Source organism: Hemitrygon akajei, chromosome 1 (genome assembly GCF_048418815.1).
Source record: "Hemitrygon akajei chromosome 1, sHemAka1.3, whole genome shotgun sequence".
In the NCBI taxonomy this organism is placed as follows: Eukaryota; Metazoa; Chordata; class Chondrichthyes; order Myliobatiformes; family Dasyatidae; genus Hemitrygon; species Hemitrygon akajei.
In genome coordinates, this window is record NC_133124.1 from 199953230 (window position 1) to 199966207 (window position 12978).

General features: G+C 41.1%; 1 protein-coding gene across 2 annotated transcripts in view; it reads left to right on the top strand.

The window, feature by feature from the left end:
* Positions 1–885: 885 nt before the first annotated feature.
* LOC140734457 (rho-related BTB domain-containing protein 2-like) overlaps positions 886–12978 on the top strand; it is a 90209-nt gene continuing 78116 nt past the window's right edge. The window contains exon 1 of one of the 2 annotated variants that reach the window (XM_073058438.1): positions 886–1466. Coding sequence is in view for 1 of the 2 variants with exons in the window: in XM_073058431.1 (XP_072914532.1) it covers positions 5971–6005 (35 nt within the window). In the remaining variant the exon portion in view is untranslated. Of the gene's footprint in view, positions 1467–5894; positions 6006–12978 lie in introns of those variants that run through there. The other variant, XM_073058431.1, reaches the window with a different exon arrangement.

Below are 12978 nucleotides of genomic sequence, written 5' to 3' on the forward strand. Positions count from 1 at the left end.
TTATTTGACCTACCAAGGTGCAACACCTCACATTTATCAGGGTTCAACTCCATCTGCTAGTTCTCTGCACATATCTGGAACTGATCTCTAGAGTGCTGCATTCTTTGCCAAGTCTTCTACACCATCCATAACTCCACCGATCACCCGCAAAATGAACTTCAAAAATACTTTCACGAGGAAATCTGCAGATGCTGGAAATTCAAACAACACACACAAAGTGCTGGTGGAACACAGCAGGCCAGGCAGCATCTATAGGAGGAGCACTGTCGACGTTTCTGGCCGAGACCCTTCGTCAGGACTGTCGACAGTGCTTCTCCTATAGAAGCTGCCTGGCCTGCTGTGTTCCACCAGCATTTTGTGTGTGTTGTTCAAAAGTACTTTTATCGGTTTCAAGTACCGCCCCAAAGGGGCAACCAAACGTGCTATAGTAATGAAAGTCAGCTATACCATTACTGTCCAACAACAATTACAGACGATTCTTTGTGCTCCGATGTCGTTAATATTGAAGAAAATTTATATTTTCTAGAAATTGTAGGTGCAGAGGGAAGAATAACAATTATGGGAAGGTGGTTTGCTTTGTTTTAATGTTACAGTAGTTTAAGAAAACATTTTACTCCTCAAAATCATGTTTTGTCTGCTTCTCACCGACAAGAAATAAATTATAAAGAATGCCGTCATTGAAAAATGACAAAAGTTATTTTAATACTTTGAGAAAAATGCGTCCCCTTCGATAAACTCCATTATTTTCAAGAACCACCTGGAAGCAATCGATGAAATGCAGTTGTAAAGAACATTCGCCAGCTTCCCTCGCCTTTCACTGAAACACGTTGGTTTCTGGGTCGATTACATTTCACGCTCGCTTCTCAGTTGAGGCGTTGTTCAGAAGGTCCTACCCTTCCGGTGCTAAAGTACGTCATACGATTGGCATCAGCGAAGATCCAATTGAGAGTTCGATTGTGGGCAAAACTATTGTGACGTCGCGGTAGGTGGGGAGGTGATTGAGCCAATAGCAAGGGTTCGAGAAGGCGGGCGCAGCTGTTTCCTGCAACTTGCATTGTGTTCGCTGCAGAATCATTTTATTTTTATGAATGGAGTAATAGCTGCAGCGTGAGCCGAATTAGCGGACGGTGTTGATGAAAAAGGTTCATCATCCCTTTTGCAGTTATTTTTACCTGATATTACATCTACGTCCAATATTTATAGATAGGGTTTCTGATTTTTGCGAAAGCATGATTTTCTCAGTGGTTATACTGATTCTCCATCCCGTTTCTGTTTTGTTGTGCGAACGTTTTTATGTTCTTGCTTAATAGCGTAAACATTCATTTAGTTACGATGTCGAACTATTTATTTTTAATTGATACGCTCTTCAAATGGATACAATGACTAAGATGCCTCCGAATCTCTGAAGAATAAGGAGCAGAGAAGGATCTACTTCCTCATTGAGGGAAAATTTACTTACAAAAACGGTGCGTTGTGAATTTCATTATATTTCGGATATATTTACCTGTTTCTATATTTGGAGGCGTGTGTGCGCGTTTGTTGCCATTGTCAAGAGTCTGGCCAAGCGCACCAGTGGCTAAGTTGGGCTGGTTGTCCTGGAAACAGACATCGGTGGAATGGGTACGGTATCTCTTCTTAGTTCATTCTAGAATATCTGGGTTCACATCTCCCGGCCAGGACTTACCCCAAATACCAAGTGCCGGACAGGAGACACGAGTGATGAACACGATGTCCTGCTGGATACGACGCATTGGCTACTTATGTTCTCTTGGTCTATAATTTTTCTTGCATTGAGTGTAACTGCTGTATCAATCCTACTCCTGTCGGACCCGTTCATACACAGTTTTGAACTGCGAACCTCTCGTGTTGGCTACTTCGAGAAGAGTATCCTACGTAGCAGCCTTAGACTTGGCGGAGAGATTAATAATACTTTTGAAGGGTTCTTAGTTATGTGGGGAAATTATCACGAGTAATGCAATTTCGAGCCTGAACCTCCGTACGTAACTATGACTGATAAGTAGAATCGAAGGTTGTGATAATTCAGGGTAGGTCGATTAAATCTGCTGTTAAATCTGCTAGTCACATGCAAACTGCTCTACTATTGCTCAGGTTGTGACTTTAAAAGACTATCTCCGGACCTCTTAAATAACCTGACCGATCCCTGACAAATCGCAATATAGTTTGTCTGCTTTATTTATCGCTGTTTGCATATGTCAGGTGGAGTTCTGATCCAGTTGTATGTCAATTGTTGGGACGAAGCTTTGTGGCCAAGTTTGCGGACGATATGAAAATAGGAGGAGGGGCAGGTATTGTTAAGGAAGCAGAAGGAATCAGATTTGGAGAATGGGTGAAGAAGTGTCCGATGGAATATAATGTAGGGACGTGTACAGTCAAGCACTTTGTTAGAAAGAATAAAGGCGTGAGCTATTTTATAAGTGGGGGGAAAATCAAAAATCAGAGGTACAAAGGGGCTGGGGAGTCCTCATGCACTTGGGACTTGGGAGCCCTAAAGACTAACTTTCAGGCTTAGTCAGTAGTATAGAAGGCAAGTGCAATGTTAACATTCATTTGAGCGTATCCTTCAGTCCTGAAGAAGGCTCTCATGTCAACTGTTTACTCTTTTCCATTGATGCTGCTTGGCTTGCTGTGTCCCTCCAACATTTAGCATGTGTTGCTATTCATTTGAGAGGATTAGAATATAAAAGCAAGGATGTAATGCTGAGACTTTATAAGGCACTGATCAATCTGCACTTGGAGTATTGTGAGCAGTTTTGGACCCCTGATCTAAGAAAAGATGTGCTGGGTCTGGAGGAGGTTCATGAGAACGAACCCTGGGAATGAAGGAGTTAATGTATGGGGCACGCTTGATGGCCCTGGTTTGTACTGTCTGGAGTTTATAAGATTGAGTGGGGGATCTCATTGAAACCTATCAAAAGTTGAAAGGCCTAGATTAATCGGATGCAGAGAGGATGTTTCCTATAGTAGGGGAGTCTAGGACCAGAGGGCTCAGCCTCGGAATAGAAGAATGTCCATTTATAACAGAGACGTAACAGGAGGATAGTGAATCTGAGGAATTCATTGCCACAGGCGGTTGGTGGAGGCCAAGTCATTTAAAGCAGAAGTTGATAGGTTCTGGATTGGTTAGAGTATCAAAAGTTACAGGGAGAAGGCAGGACCATAAGACCATTGAGATATAGAAGCAGAAGTAGGCCATAATGGGGTGAGAGGGATAATAAATCAGCCATGATGGAATGGTGGAGCAAATTTGATGGGCTGAACGACCTATGTTTATGGTCTTGAGGATTATAAATCTGTAAGTTAACTCCTTTTTCCTCTCCACATATGCTGCTGTGCTTGCTGAGTAGTTTTCTCCAATTTTACTTCAGGTTTGTAGCATCTGTGGTTCCATTATTGGATTAGAACAGGTTTAGCACATGATTTAACAGGTGTTTATTCAATTGCTGCCACAAAAAAAACTTCCATTGTAAATTTAATGAATAAGTATTCCTTGAGGATTAAGTTCAAAACATAAATTCAAATTCTTCTTGAAAGTTTGAGTCATACCAATTTACTGGAATTTCAGGCATTTAATGAGCCACTGAACTAAAGAGGGCAAGGCAGATGAAATCAGTTTCTAACTAAATAGGGAACACCATGGTGGTTAGCGTGATGCTATTACAGTCCGAGGTGTTGGACTTTAGAGTTTAATCTCAGTGTCCTTTGTAAGGAGTTTCTGTACGTCCTCCCTGTGGAATGTGTGGGTTTTTCTCCGGGTCCAAAGACGTACCAGGTAGGCTAGTTGGACATTGTAAATTGTCCCACAATTAGATCAAGGTTAAACTGGAGTCTTTGGAGTTGTCCCTGTTCCTACTTGTTAATGTTGCAGATATGAGGGGATTGGCATTGTTTTCCCATCCTATCCCCATTAATTTTCTGAAAAGATTGGTTCCATTACTGGGAATTAGTGGAATGGAAATGCTGTAACTGTGTGCCTGAATGGGCTGTGGAAATTGTACCAGAGAGGGGCAAACAGACGTTATGGCTGCACTAATTCCTATCACTGCACAACTTACAACTTTTCTCCACCCCCCCCCCCCCCCCATCACCATATCTGATCTACTTTACCATGTTCTCGTTTAAGCCAGAGGGGGTTGTATTTACCAAACACACTTTCAAGTATTAAGAGAACAAAACATAGTGTGGAACTTGCTTCAGATGTATGTCAAGGTGGCACCTTGATTCTATTAAGATATGAAGTAGGCTGTTTTCAACGCTAAGCAAGATTTAATAGATAATTGAGAAGAATGCTCAGAATGATTTTAGTATTGAAAGAGCAAATAGACTGGAAAACATTGCATTTCTACGGTGCCATTCATGACCTTGGAACACCCATCCCCGAGTGCTTTATAGTCAATGATGTGTGGATATGGTTGTAGTACAGAGAGTGCAAAAGCCGTTTGAGAAAGAGCAAGATCTCAGAACATGGCTCAATAGTATCAATGAATGAAGAAGTATTCAAAGATTCAAAATACATTTATTATCAAAGTATGTATGCAGTATTCGCCTTCTACACAGACAGCCACAAAGCAAAGATGGCCATGGAACCCATTCAAAGAAAAACATCAAAGCCCCTCCCCCCACGCACCAAAAAAACCCAGAAATTGCGCAAATGACAACAAAAAGAAAACATGCGAAAAACGCAGAATATAAAATGCAAAATCACAAGAGTCCAGACCTATTCCTCAGTGTTATAGTGCTGTTCGGGCGGTTGAGTCCAGTTAAATTCCACCACCTAGACATGGAGTCATGCAGCATTGCAAACAGCCTTCAGCCCAACTCATCCATGCTGAGCAAGTTGCCCATCTAAGCTGGTCCCATATGGTCAGGTTTGAACCCGGACTAGATCTCCCGTCTCCAAATACCTGTCCGAGTGCCTTTTAAATGTTGTCATCATACCTGCTTCAGCCACCTTCTCTGGCAGCTCATCATATATGTATGCAACACTCAGCCTGAGGAAATCTTTTAAAATCTTTCCTTTGTCACCTTAAACCTTGATTCCCTTTCCCTGGGAGTATGACTGTCAATTCATGCCATCTATGCCCTTATGATTTTTGCATGTCTAATATTTTCACATGCACCTAATATTCTCTAATATCTCAGCATCACAGAGCAATTGGGTGGCATGGTAGTGTAGTGGTTAGCACCACGCTTTACAATCTAGGCGACCCAGGTTCAATTCCGGCTGCTGCCTGTAAGGAGTTTGTATATTCTCACCATGACTGCGTGGGTTTCCTCTGGGTGCTCCAGTTTTCTCCCACAGTCCAGAGGAGTATCGGTTGGTAGGTTAATTAGTCATTGCAAATAGTCCGGTGGTTAGGTTAGGGTTAAGTCGGGGGAACTGCTGGGAGGTGTGCCTTTAAAGGCCTACTCAGTGCTGTATCTCAATGAATAAATTAATTAAATATTTGATATCAGATGAAGACTGTAATCAGTATTCAGCTGAAATGTAACAAGTGTTTTATTTCAACCAATTATTTTCAGATAATGAATACTTTGCATCCATGCAGGCAAGTAAATTCTCAGAGCTGATCCCTATAGGTCTCTCACTTATGCTTAATGATCATAATTTGCATAAAGAGTAAATACTGAATAACTTTTTTTTGCAATCAATATGTGATAAACCTGTCTGTGGTGAATCAAAGCATAGGAAGCTATTTTGGAAATTTGGTGTCTATAGAGCTGGGCTATAAACTGCAAGTGTGAGGTCACTGAATTATTTATTTGGCCATGTGGTAAATCACTTGTGTTTCCTAAATACATTTAGCAGTACAGTTATTCTTAGGCCTGGGACTTGTTACATAAATGGTTGTTCTCATTTGCTCACAGCATTGGGGATTATTTTAACCTAAAAAAAAGGATATACCTGCTGTAGAGAGATCACAATGAAGAGTCACCAAACTTGGAGCCTGGATGGCAAGACTGTCAGATGAGAAGAGATTGAATAGGTTGGTTTTCTATTCTCTAGAGCACTGTTCCCTCTAAGCTGTGTGGGTACGTGGCCATGCAGTAACTAAAATGTTCCTGTGCACATAGCTTTTGTGGCCGCGCAGCGGGTATTTTCTTGATGTTAATGTTTTATTAAAGTGTCAAGCAGTTTTCAGGCTGTGTTTTTTAAAAAAAAAATCCTGCTCAGGGCAATGGTTGGTCCGCACAGCTGTAAAAAAAAATATAGAGGAAGCATTCCTCTAGGGACTTTAGAAAAATGAGAATTGCCCTCATTAAAATGTACAAGATTATTAGAGGGTTTCATGGGATTTTGTTTTTTAATACTTGGGACCCTAAGGCTAAGAGGTAGTCTTGATGTAAGTGGTCAGCTACCTAGAACTGAAGTGAGTAGAAATTTCTTCAGTCAAATGATGAGTGTTATTGCTTTTGAGATGTTACTTCATAACTGAAGAAAAGATATGAATATTCTTCTACTCTGCACCACATCAAATCTAAAAATAGCTTTACAGACGCTGGCTCCTTGCTCCGTCACTAGTTGTGCCCTGAATCAAACATATCACTCAAAATATCAAGCGGGAATAATTGTGCAAAGTAAACTTGTGTTTGAAAAAGTGTGAAAGCATAATGTTGGAATCTTCAGCCATAATTTTTCAAATAGACATTTAAATAATATTTTTGCAAATGTTTTTACTGAAATCAATATTCAAATCTATATTGATTTATAGGGATGATTTGGCACAGATGTGGTGATTCTGGAAATGGAAATCAACATAATGGTGCTGCTGAGATTTTGTGTGTTTTCAGATTCATTGTGGTTGAAGTGAAGCCATGTGCTGCCAGTTTTGCTTAGTCCTGCAGTGAGTTTCAGCCTGAGGATTTAATACATAAACAGTGGCCTTCATTTTCTCACTGCATTGGAAATTATGTTAACCTAATGCACCAGATGGAGCAGCCATGGGGCTGAGAATTGTGCAGTGCTGCTCTAAACTTGGTGAGTGTAGTGTACAATTTTGGGCTCCTGTGGGTAGAGGAAATAATAACTGCCTATTATGCCCCTGGCATGTAGGGCAGCAATGAAGGACCTCCATCTCTTTCTGTCCTTGGCCGTCTTCTCTATGGTGCCCCAGATGTGGCTCATTTCTGACTCTACAGTGTGGTGCCAAGTTGCCTTTGATCTCCTGCACTTCGTCCACCCTTCAGGGGTCCAAGGAAGTGCTTTGATGCTGAAATTGGCCTCCCTTCTCTTCACATACACAATCCGTCTCTAATAGGGGAAATGCAGCAAAGATTAACCAGTCTGATTCTTGAGTTGGTGAGCAGGTCATATAAGAAGAGATGGACTAGGCAAAGCCTCGAAACTCTAGTGCAGTTTTCGCTCAGTGTGTTTAAAGTCAAACTTTTTACTGTCATGGACTAGTTGTGCGGGATATGGCACATCTGGTTTGAAAAGCAACGAGACAAAGCCAGGGACTGTCACCCATCATTGATTCCTGCACCACAGAGTGCTGCTTCTAAACACACAACATTAAATTAGAATTAATTTAGCCCAATACTACTATTCAGGAAACATTATTTACTTCCACCAGAGCTACTTTAATACATAATTCACTTTAGTTAATTTACTTTTTTTTCTTTCTGTATTATTCGGTGTTGCATTGTACTGCTGCTGCTAAGTTAACAAATTTCACAACACGTACCAGTGATATCAAACCTGATTCTGATTCTAAATCAGTGGGAAAGAAATGGCCCTCTGCCCTTCAGACAAGTACTCATACCATGTGTATCAGAATATATTCCCTTCTTAACTAATTCACAACCCATTCAATTTAACCAATGAAGCTTTTTTTTTAAATTACCATTTTAAGTTGCTGAGATACAACAACCATGGCATTTTTTTACATAATTAATTGAAAGAAATGCTGGTGTTCTGATTTTTTTTAAAATAAAAATGGGTAAACTTGTGTTGTTGACAGACTTTCCCATTTCCTGTTTCCTTCCCTCCTTTATTTCTTATTTGCGTTTCCAATTCAACTTATTAGAAACCAAGGGACAAGCACTTCATCTTGTAACTATATATTTTCCAGGCATCCAGCTCCAATGCTTTGCAGTAATCCCTGTTCCCTGTACCATTAAGACATCCGTAATGTTTTTAAGGCTGATAAAAAGTGTTGAAAAATTTGTTCTCTCCATGGCAACTACTCAACCTGCTGAGCATTTCCACTTTGAGCTGAAAGTTGGATTCTTACCTGATTTAACTCCCATGAATATAACGCCTTTAATATACAGAATGTCTCACTGTGCTTAGATGAAGTTTTGTTTTTGATCCGTCAACATTGTTGGGGAAAGAACTACAGCCAGTTTAAGCACAGTGAAGCTTCCAGGAAGTCCTATAAAGTTAACGATTAGACCATCTGTTTTAGACATATTGGAGGATGGATAAATATTTGTAGCCTTTCCACCGAGATCACATCACTGGTAAACCAACAAAAATCCTGAAAGGTTTAATTTTAGCCAAGAGTGGAAGTAGGATTAAAGAAGTTTTCAGGGACCAACCCCAGCCTCATCCCCACCCCATTCACCCACAAAACATCCATCCATTTATTTATTTATTTGTTTGTTTGTTTATTGTGATACAGTGTGGAATAGGCTTTTCAGGTCTCTCGAGCCATGCCACCCAGCAACCCCCAAATGAACCCTAGCCTAATCACAGGTCAATTTACAAAGGCCAGTTAACCTACCAACCAACCAACCAATACATCTTTGGACTGTGGGAGGAAACCAGAGCACCTGGAGGAAACCCACGCAGTCATGGGGAGAATGTACAGACTCCTTGCAGGCAGCGGTGGGAACCCAGGTCACCTGTACTGTAAAGCGTTGTGCTAACCACTAGGCTACCGTGCCATCCTACTCTGGCGGTATGCTGGCATTTTTCAAAAGCTTTAGAAAGTTGCTATATAAATGGAAGCTTATGCCTGCCACCAGCTACTTTTGCGAAAAGTAGACTTCTTTGTTTTAACTCCCAGCATTATGAATATAGCAGTTGCAAATGTCCAAATTTAACACAAAATGGAAACTCTCCTTTTGGTGTCACACATTCCATGCTGGAACTGAGATAATTGTTTGCTCCATATCACCTGTAGATCAGTGGTAAAAGGAAATTGTAAAATGACTACAGTTTTCAGATCTGAATGTACAAGGTTTATTAATAGGAATCATGGTTAAACAACTCAAGGATAAGATACTACTTTTGGAAGAAAAACAAGCCACAGCTCTGGGTATATAGGGAACTGAAGAAGAGGAATTTAATTTGGGTGACAACACAAAGGGGATGACATTCATGGAGAGTCCATCATAATGACCTCTTGATATTTAGTTCTACGACAAACATTAGCAAGATTATTGGTATAATCCATTTGATAATGCCTACCCTGAAAATTAATTATCCCTATATCATTTTTTAATAAATTTCATTTGGTTCCCTAAAGTTGACATAGCCAGGGGAAGGTAGTGGGAATAAGCTCCCACTACCTATTAAATGCTCCCAATGGCATACATCTCAAATAGCTTTTGACAACCAAGTCCAGCTCCTGGCTGTCATGTGTGACTTAGCTGTAAGTCCAGCAGAACTGTTCTAGTGACAGGAGAAGGGGAAGGGACAAGGGCGTGGACTAGCTCTTCTGCCCAGCCCTCCTATTGGTAAAGAGCCATACTATATATAGGAATGGTCTCACTGGAGTAAAAATTTCTTTCTTCATAAACTCCGACTAACATTCCAGCCTTAGCTGTATTTCTATATTTTTACCAGATTCAAATTATCCAGAAATACACTGACTTTCATTTCTTCCAATGTATCTTCCACCTCACGACTGCACGGCAAATTGTTTCGGGAACTTTAGCAATGTGGGAGCCCATTTACAGGATCGTGAGTTTACTGGCACCTCAAAACCAGTCACGTCAGGCAGACGGGGCTCATGGGTTGTGGTTGGCAGCTCACCGAGGAGAAGGAAAACTGATCTCAAACCTCCACTGACTTGCGGCTATACCCACTCATGGGGAAGGCTTTGGGAGTAATCCCAGGAAAAAACCGGAGCTGGAGTCTAAAGTTGAATGTTGATTTCAACTCTGACTGGCAGCTCCTGTAATGCCATTGATGCCAAACTATATCAGTTTCTGCTGTTCCTTTGCATTTGTCAGAGGGTTAGTCTGCTGCATGGGCAACAGCTTGCTCTGTAGTGTATTGCCCAGGCTTGTGTATCACAGAGGCAACTAGGATGTGGAGGGGCTCAAAATTGCATTTGTTCTGGATTGGCTGATCTCAGCTCATTTGGGAGAAAGAGTATTAAAATCTCAAAGGAGGGAAAATGTGTCGAGCCTCCATTCTAATGAAACAAGAATATTGTTGTTTGAGGAAAGGTTGTGACTGTATTGCTCCATTTATGATCTTGTGATCCTGTAAATGGGCTCCCACACTGCTCAAATACCAGAATGGTTTTGCTATGCAGTTATTGCCTTATCCAGAGATTGGAAGAAATGAAAGTCAGTGTATTTCTGCATAATTTGAATCTAGTTTAAAAATATATATATATAGAATTACAACAAAGAATTAGAATGGTTGTTGGAGTTTACGAGGAAGAAATTTTTACTCCAGTGTGGCCATTCCTACATGTAACATTGGACTTGGCAGAATTAGCCGGCAGGTGGCATAGTGGCAACTGCTCTGGACTTCTAAGGTGAATGGTCCTGAGTTCGAATCCGGCCGGCTCCTTGCATGCTCTCTGTCCATGCTGGATTGAGCATCAAGCTGGCAACTCGCCTCGTTAAAAAATACAAAAATTCTAAGGAAATGGCAAGGTCGCCACCCCATGCGGAACAAGGCTCAGAAAGGAACAACAACAAATGGGCAGAATTAGCTGGCCCATGAGAGAGACTTCATGTAAAGTTGGTGTTAAAGTGATGTAAAGATTAAACAGATATCTCACTGAGTACTGGAGTGGTTGTGGTGGGATGTAGGGTGCATTAATATTCCTTGCTTTGGTTTCTAATGTATCTGCTAATGATTGTATGGGTATCTTCCTGTAAAAATGTTTATGGATATGCATTGATGCACTGGAATTGATGAGTGGATAGATCTTGATGATTCAGATTAAGTAAACTTAATTGTTTTGAACCTTGGTTGCAATGAATAGTATCAATGAAGCAAAGATTATCTTAATTCTGATTATCCTTGAGTCTTTTTTCCAGTGCATACTGCTTATGATAATTACTGTCAATGGTACCAATATGATTGGTTATACTATTGGACTAGTGGTCCAAAGGAGGAGATGGATAAGTAAGTTCAAATTCCTTTTTAGCAGTTTAAGTTTAGTTGGTTATGAATTTGTGAACTATATTTTTTTAAAAAGTCCCAATGAATTATCATTTAAAACCAAATTTGTTCACTCGGGTTGGGGATTACCATCCTTGTCCTTGATAGGCATGTACTGTGATGTAATTTATGATAATTTGATTGATCTTAGCTCATTTCGGAAGTGATCCATCACCCAAGGATGTGTTGGGGCCAGCCTGCAAGTGTCACCACACATTCTGGTGCCAAGACAACACTCAACATAGAACAGCACAAGCAGCAACAGCAAAAACAGATCAAAATAAGACCACAACAGCTCCACCCTCACACACAGGCCTGCAACCCCTGGACAGGCTACCTCCGGGCATACAGTCCATGGGCCTGGACCCTGAAACAATGAGCCTCCAACTTCCAGTCTCTGGCCCGGACTCCCAGACTTACAAACATCGGGCCTCCAAGCTTCAGTCTGTAGAGCAGACTCGCCCTCCACCTCCGGACTCGCCAAGTTCACTCTTAGACCTTTTGGGCTTTCCATCTCCAGACTCACTTCGACCTTTAGATTCCAGACTTCCATGAAGATCAAACGCATGACTGCTGAGTTCTGGGTATCGGCCCCAGGACTCAGCAATCATGGGTTTGACCTTTGGGGTTTGACCCCTGGACTGGCCAATCACAGTTGTGACCTTTGGGCTTCAACCCCAGGACTCACCAAACACAGTTTGACCTTTGGGCCTTAACCCCAGGACTTGCCAGTCATGGGTTTGACCTTGGGTCCTCAGCCAACCTGACCTCCAGAATCATTGGCCTACCACCGCAGAACCCCTCAGGGCTTGACTTCCAAATTCCCACAGACCTCTGGTTCCAGGTACTAAAGCCATACTTGCCATCCTTCTGAATAACTCAGAGCTACTTTGTTTTATCCAGCTTCTCCTGGCATCAAAAATTGATGAATAAGAATTTCAAGCCTACAAACCATTGCATTTCAAATCTCCGTCAATGGCTAATGCTCAAATTGTTAATGGCTGTCTTATTGATTTTTATATTCAACATTTTAAATAATTACATTGTTTCCATTTCAGATTTATAGACTCTGCAGTATCTTGCTTTGAAATTAATTGATCAGCTTTTAATATCTTTTTACATGAGGGTTTTAAATATATTAAAGGTGCGGCAGTTTTAATCTCTTGTATGTTAGGTGTGCTCTTCAAAGTTCAAAGTGTGTGTGTGTGTATATATATGTATATATATTAAAAAAAAACATTTTTTACGGGCATACTCAGTAATTCCAAGAAACTTAATAGGATCATTGAAAGACCTCACCCAACAGGATGAAAAAATAACCAAGGTGCAAAAGACAACAAACTCTGGAAACACAAAAGAAAATAAAAGGAAGTAGAGGCGCTCCCATGTCGTCTTCATAATTGCACATGCATGCAATGACAACTGTGGTGTATTCATTCAGCTGCCCTGACAAGTCCTTGAACACGGCCCAGTCCACCAACTGGCAGCAATCCCATAGCAACTCCTCCAGCTCCCCATGACCATCTCTTTGTTTTCCTTATCTCTGGAGCCGTGCTCTTTAGCCTCTGTATACAGGCAGGAGAAGGACAGGCAAGTGATCAGATTTC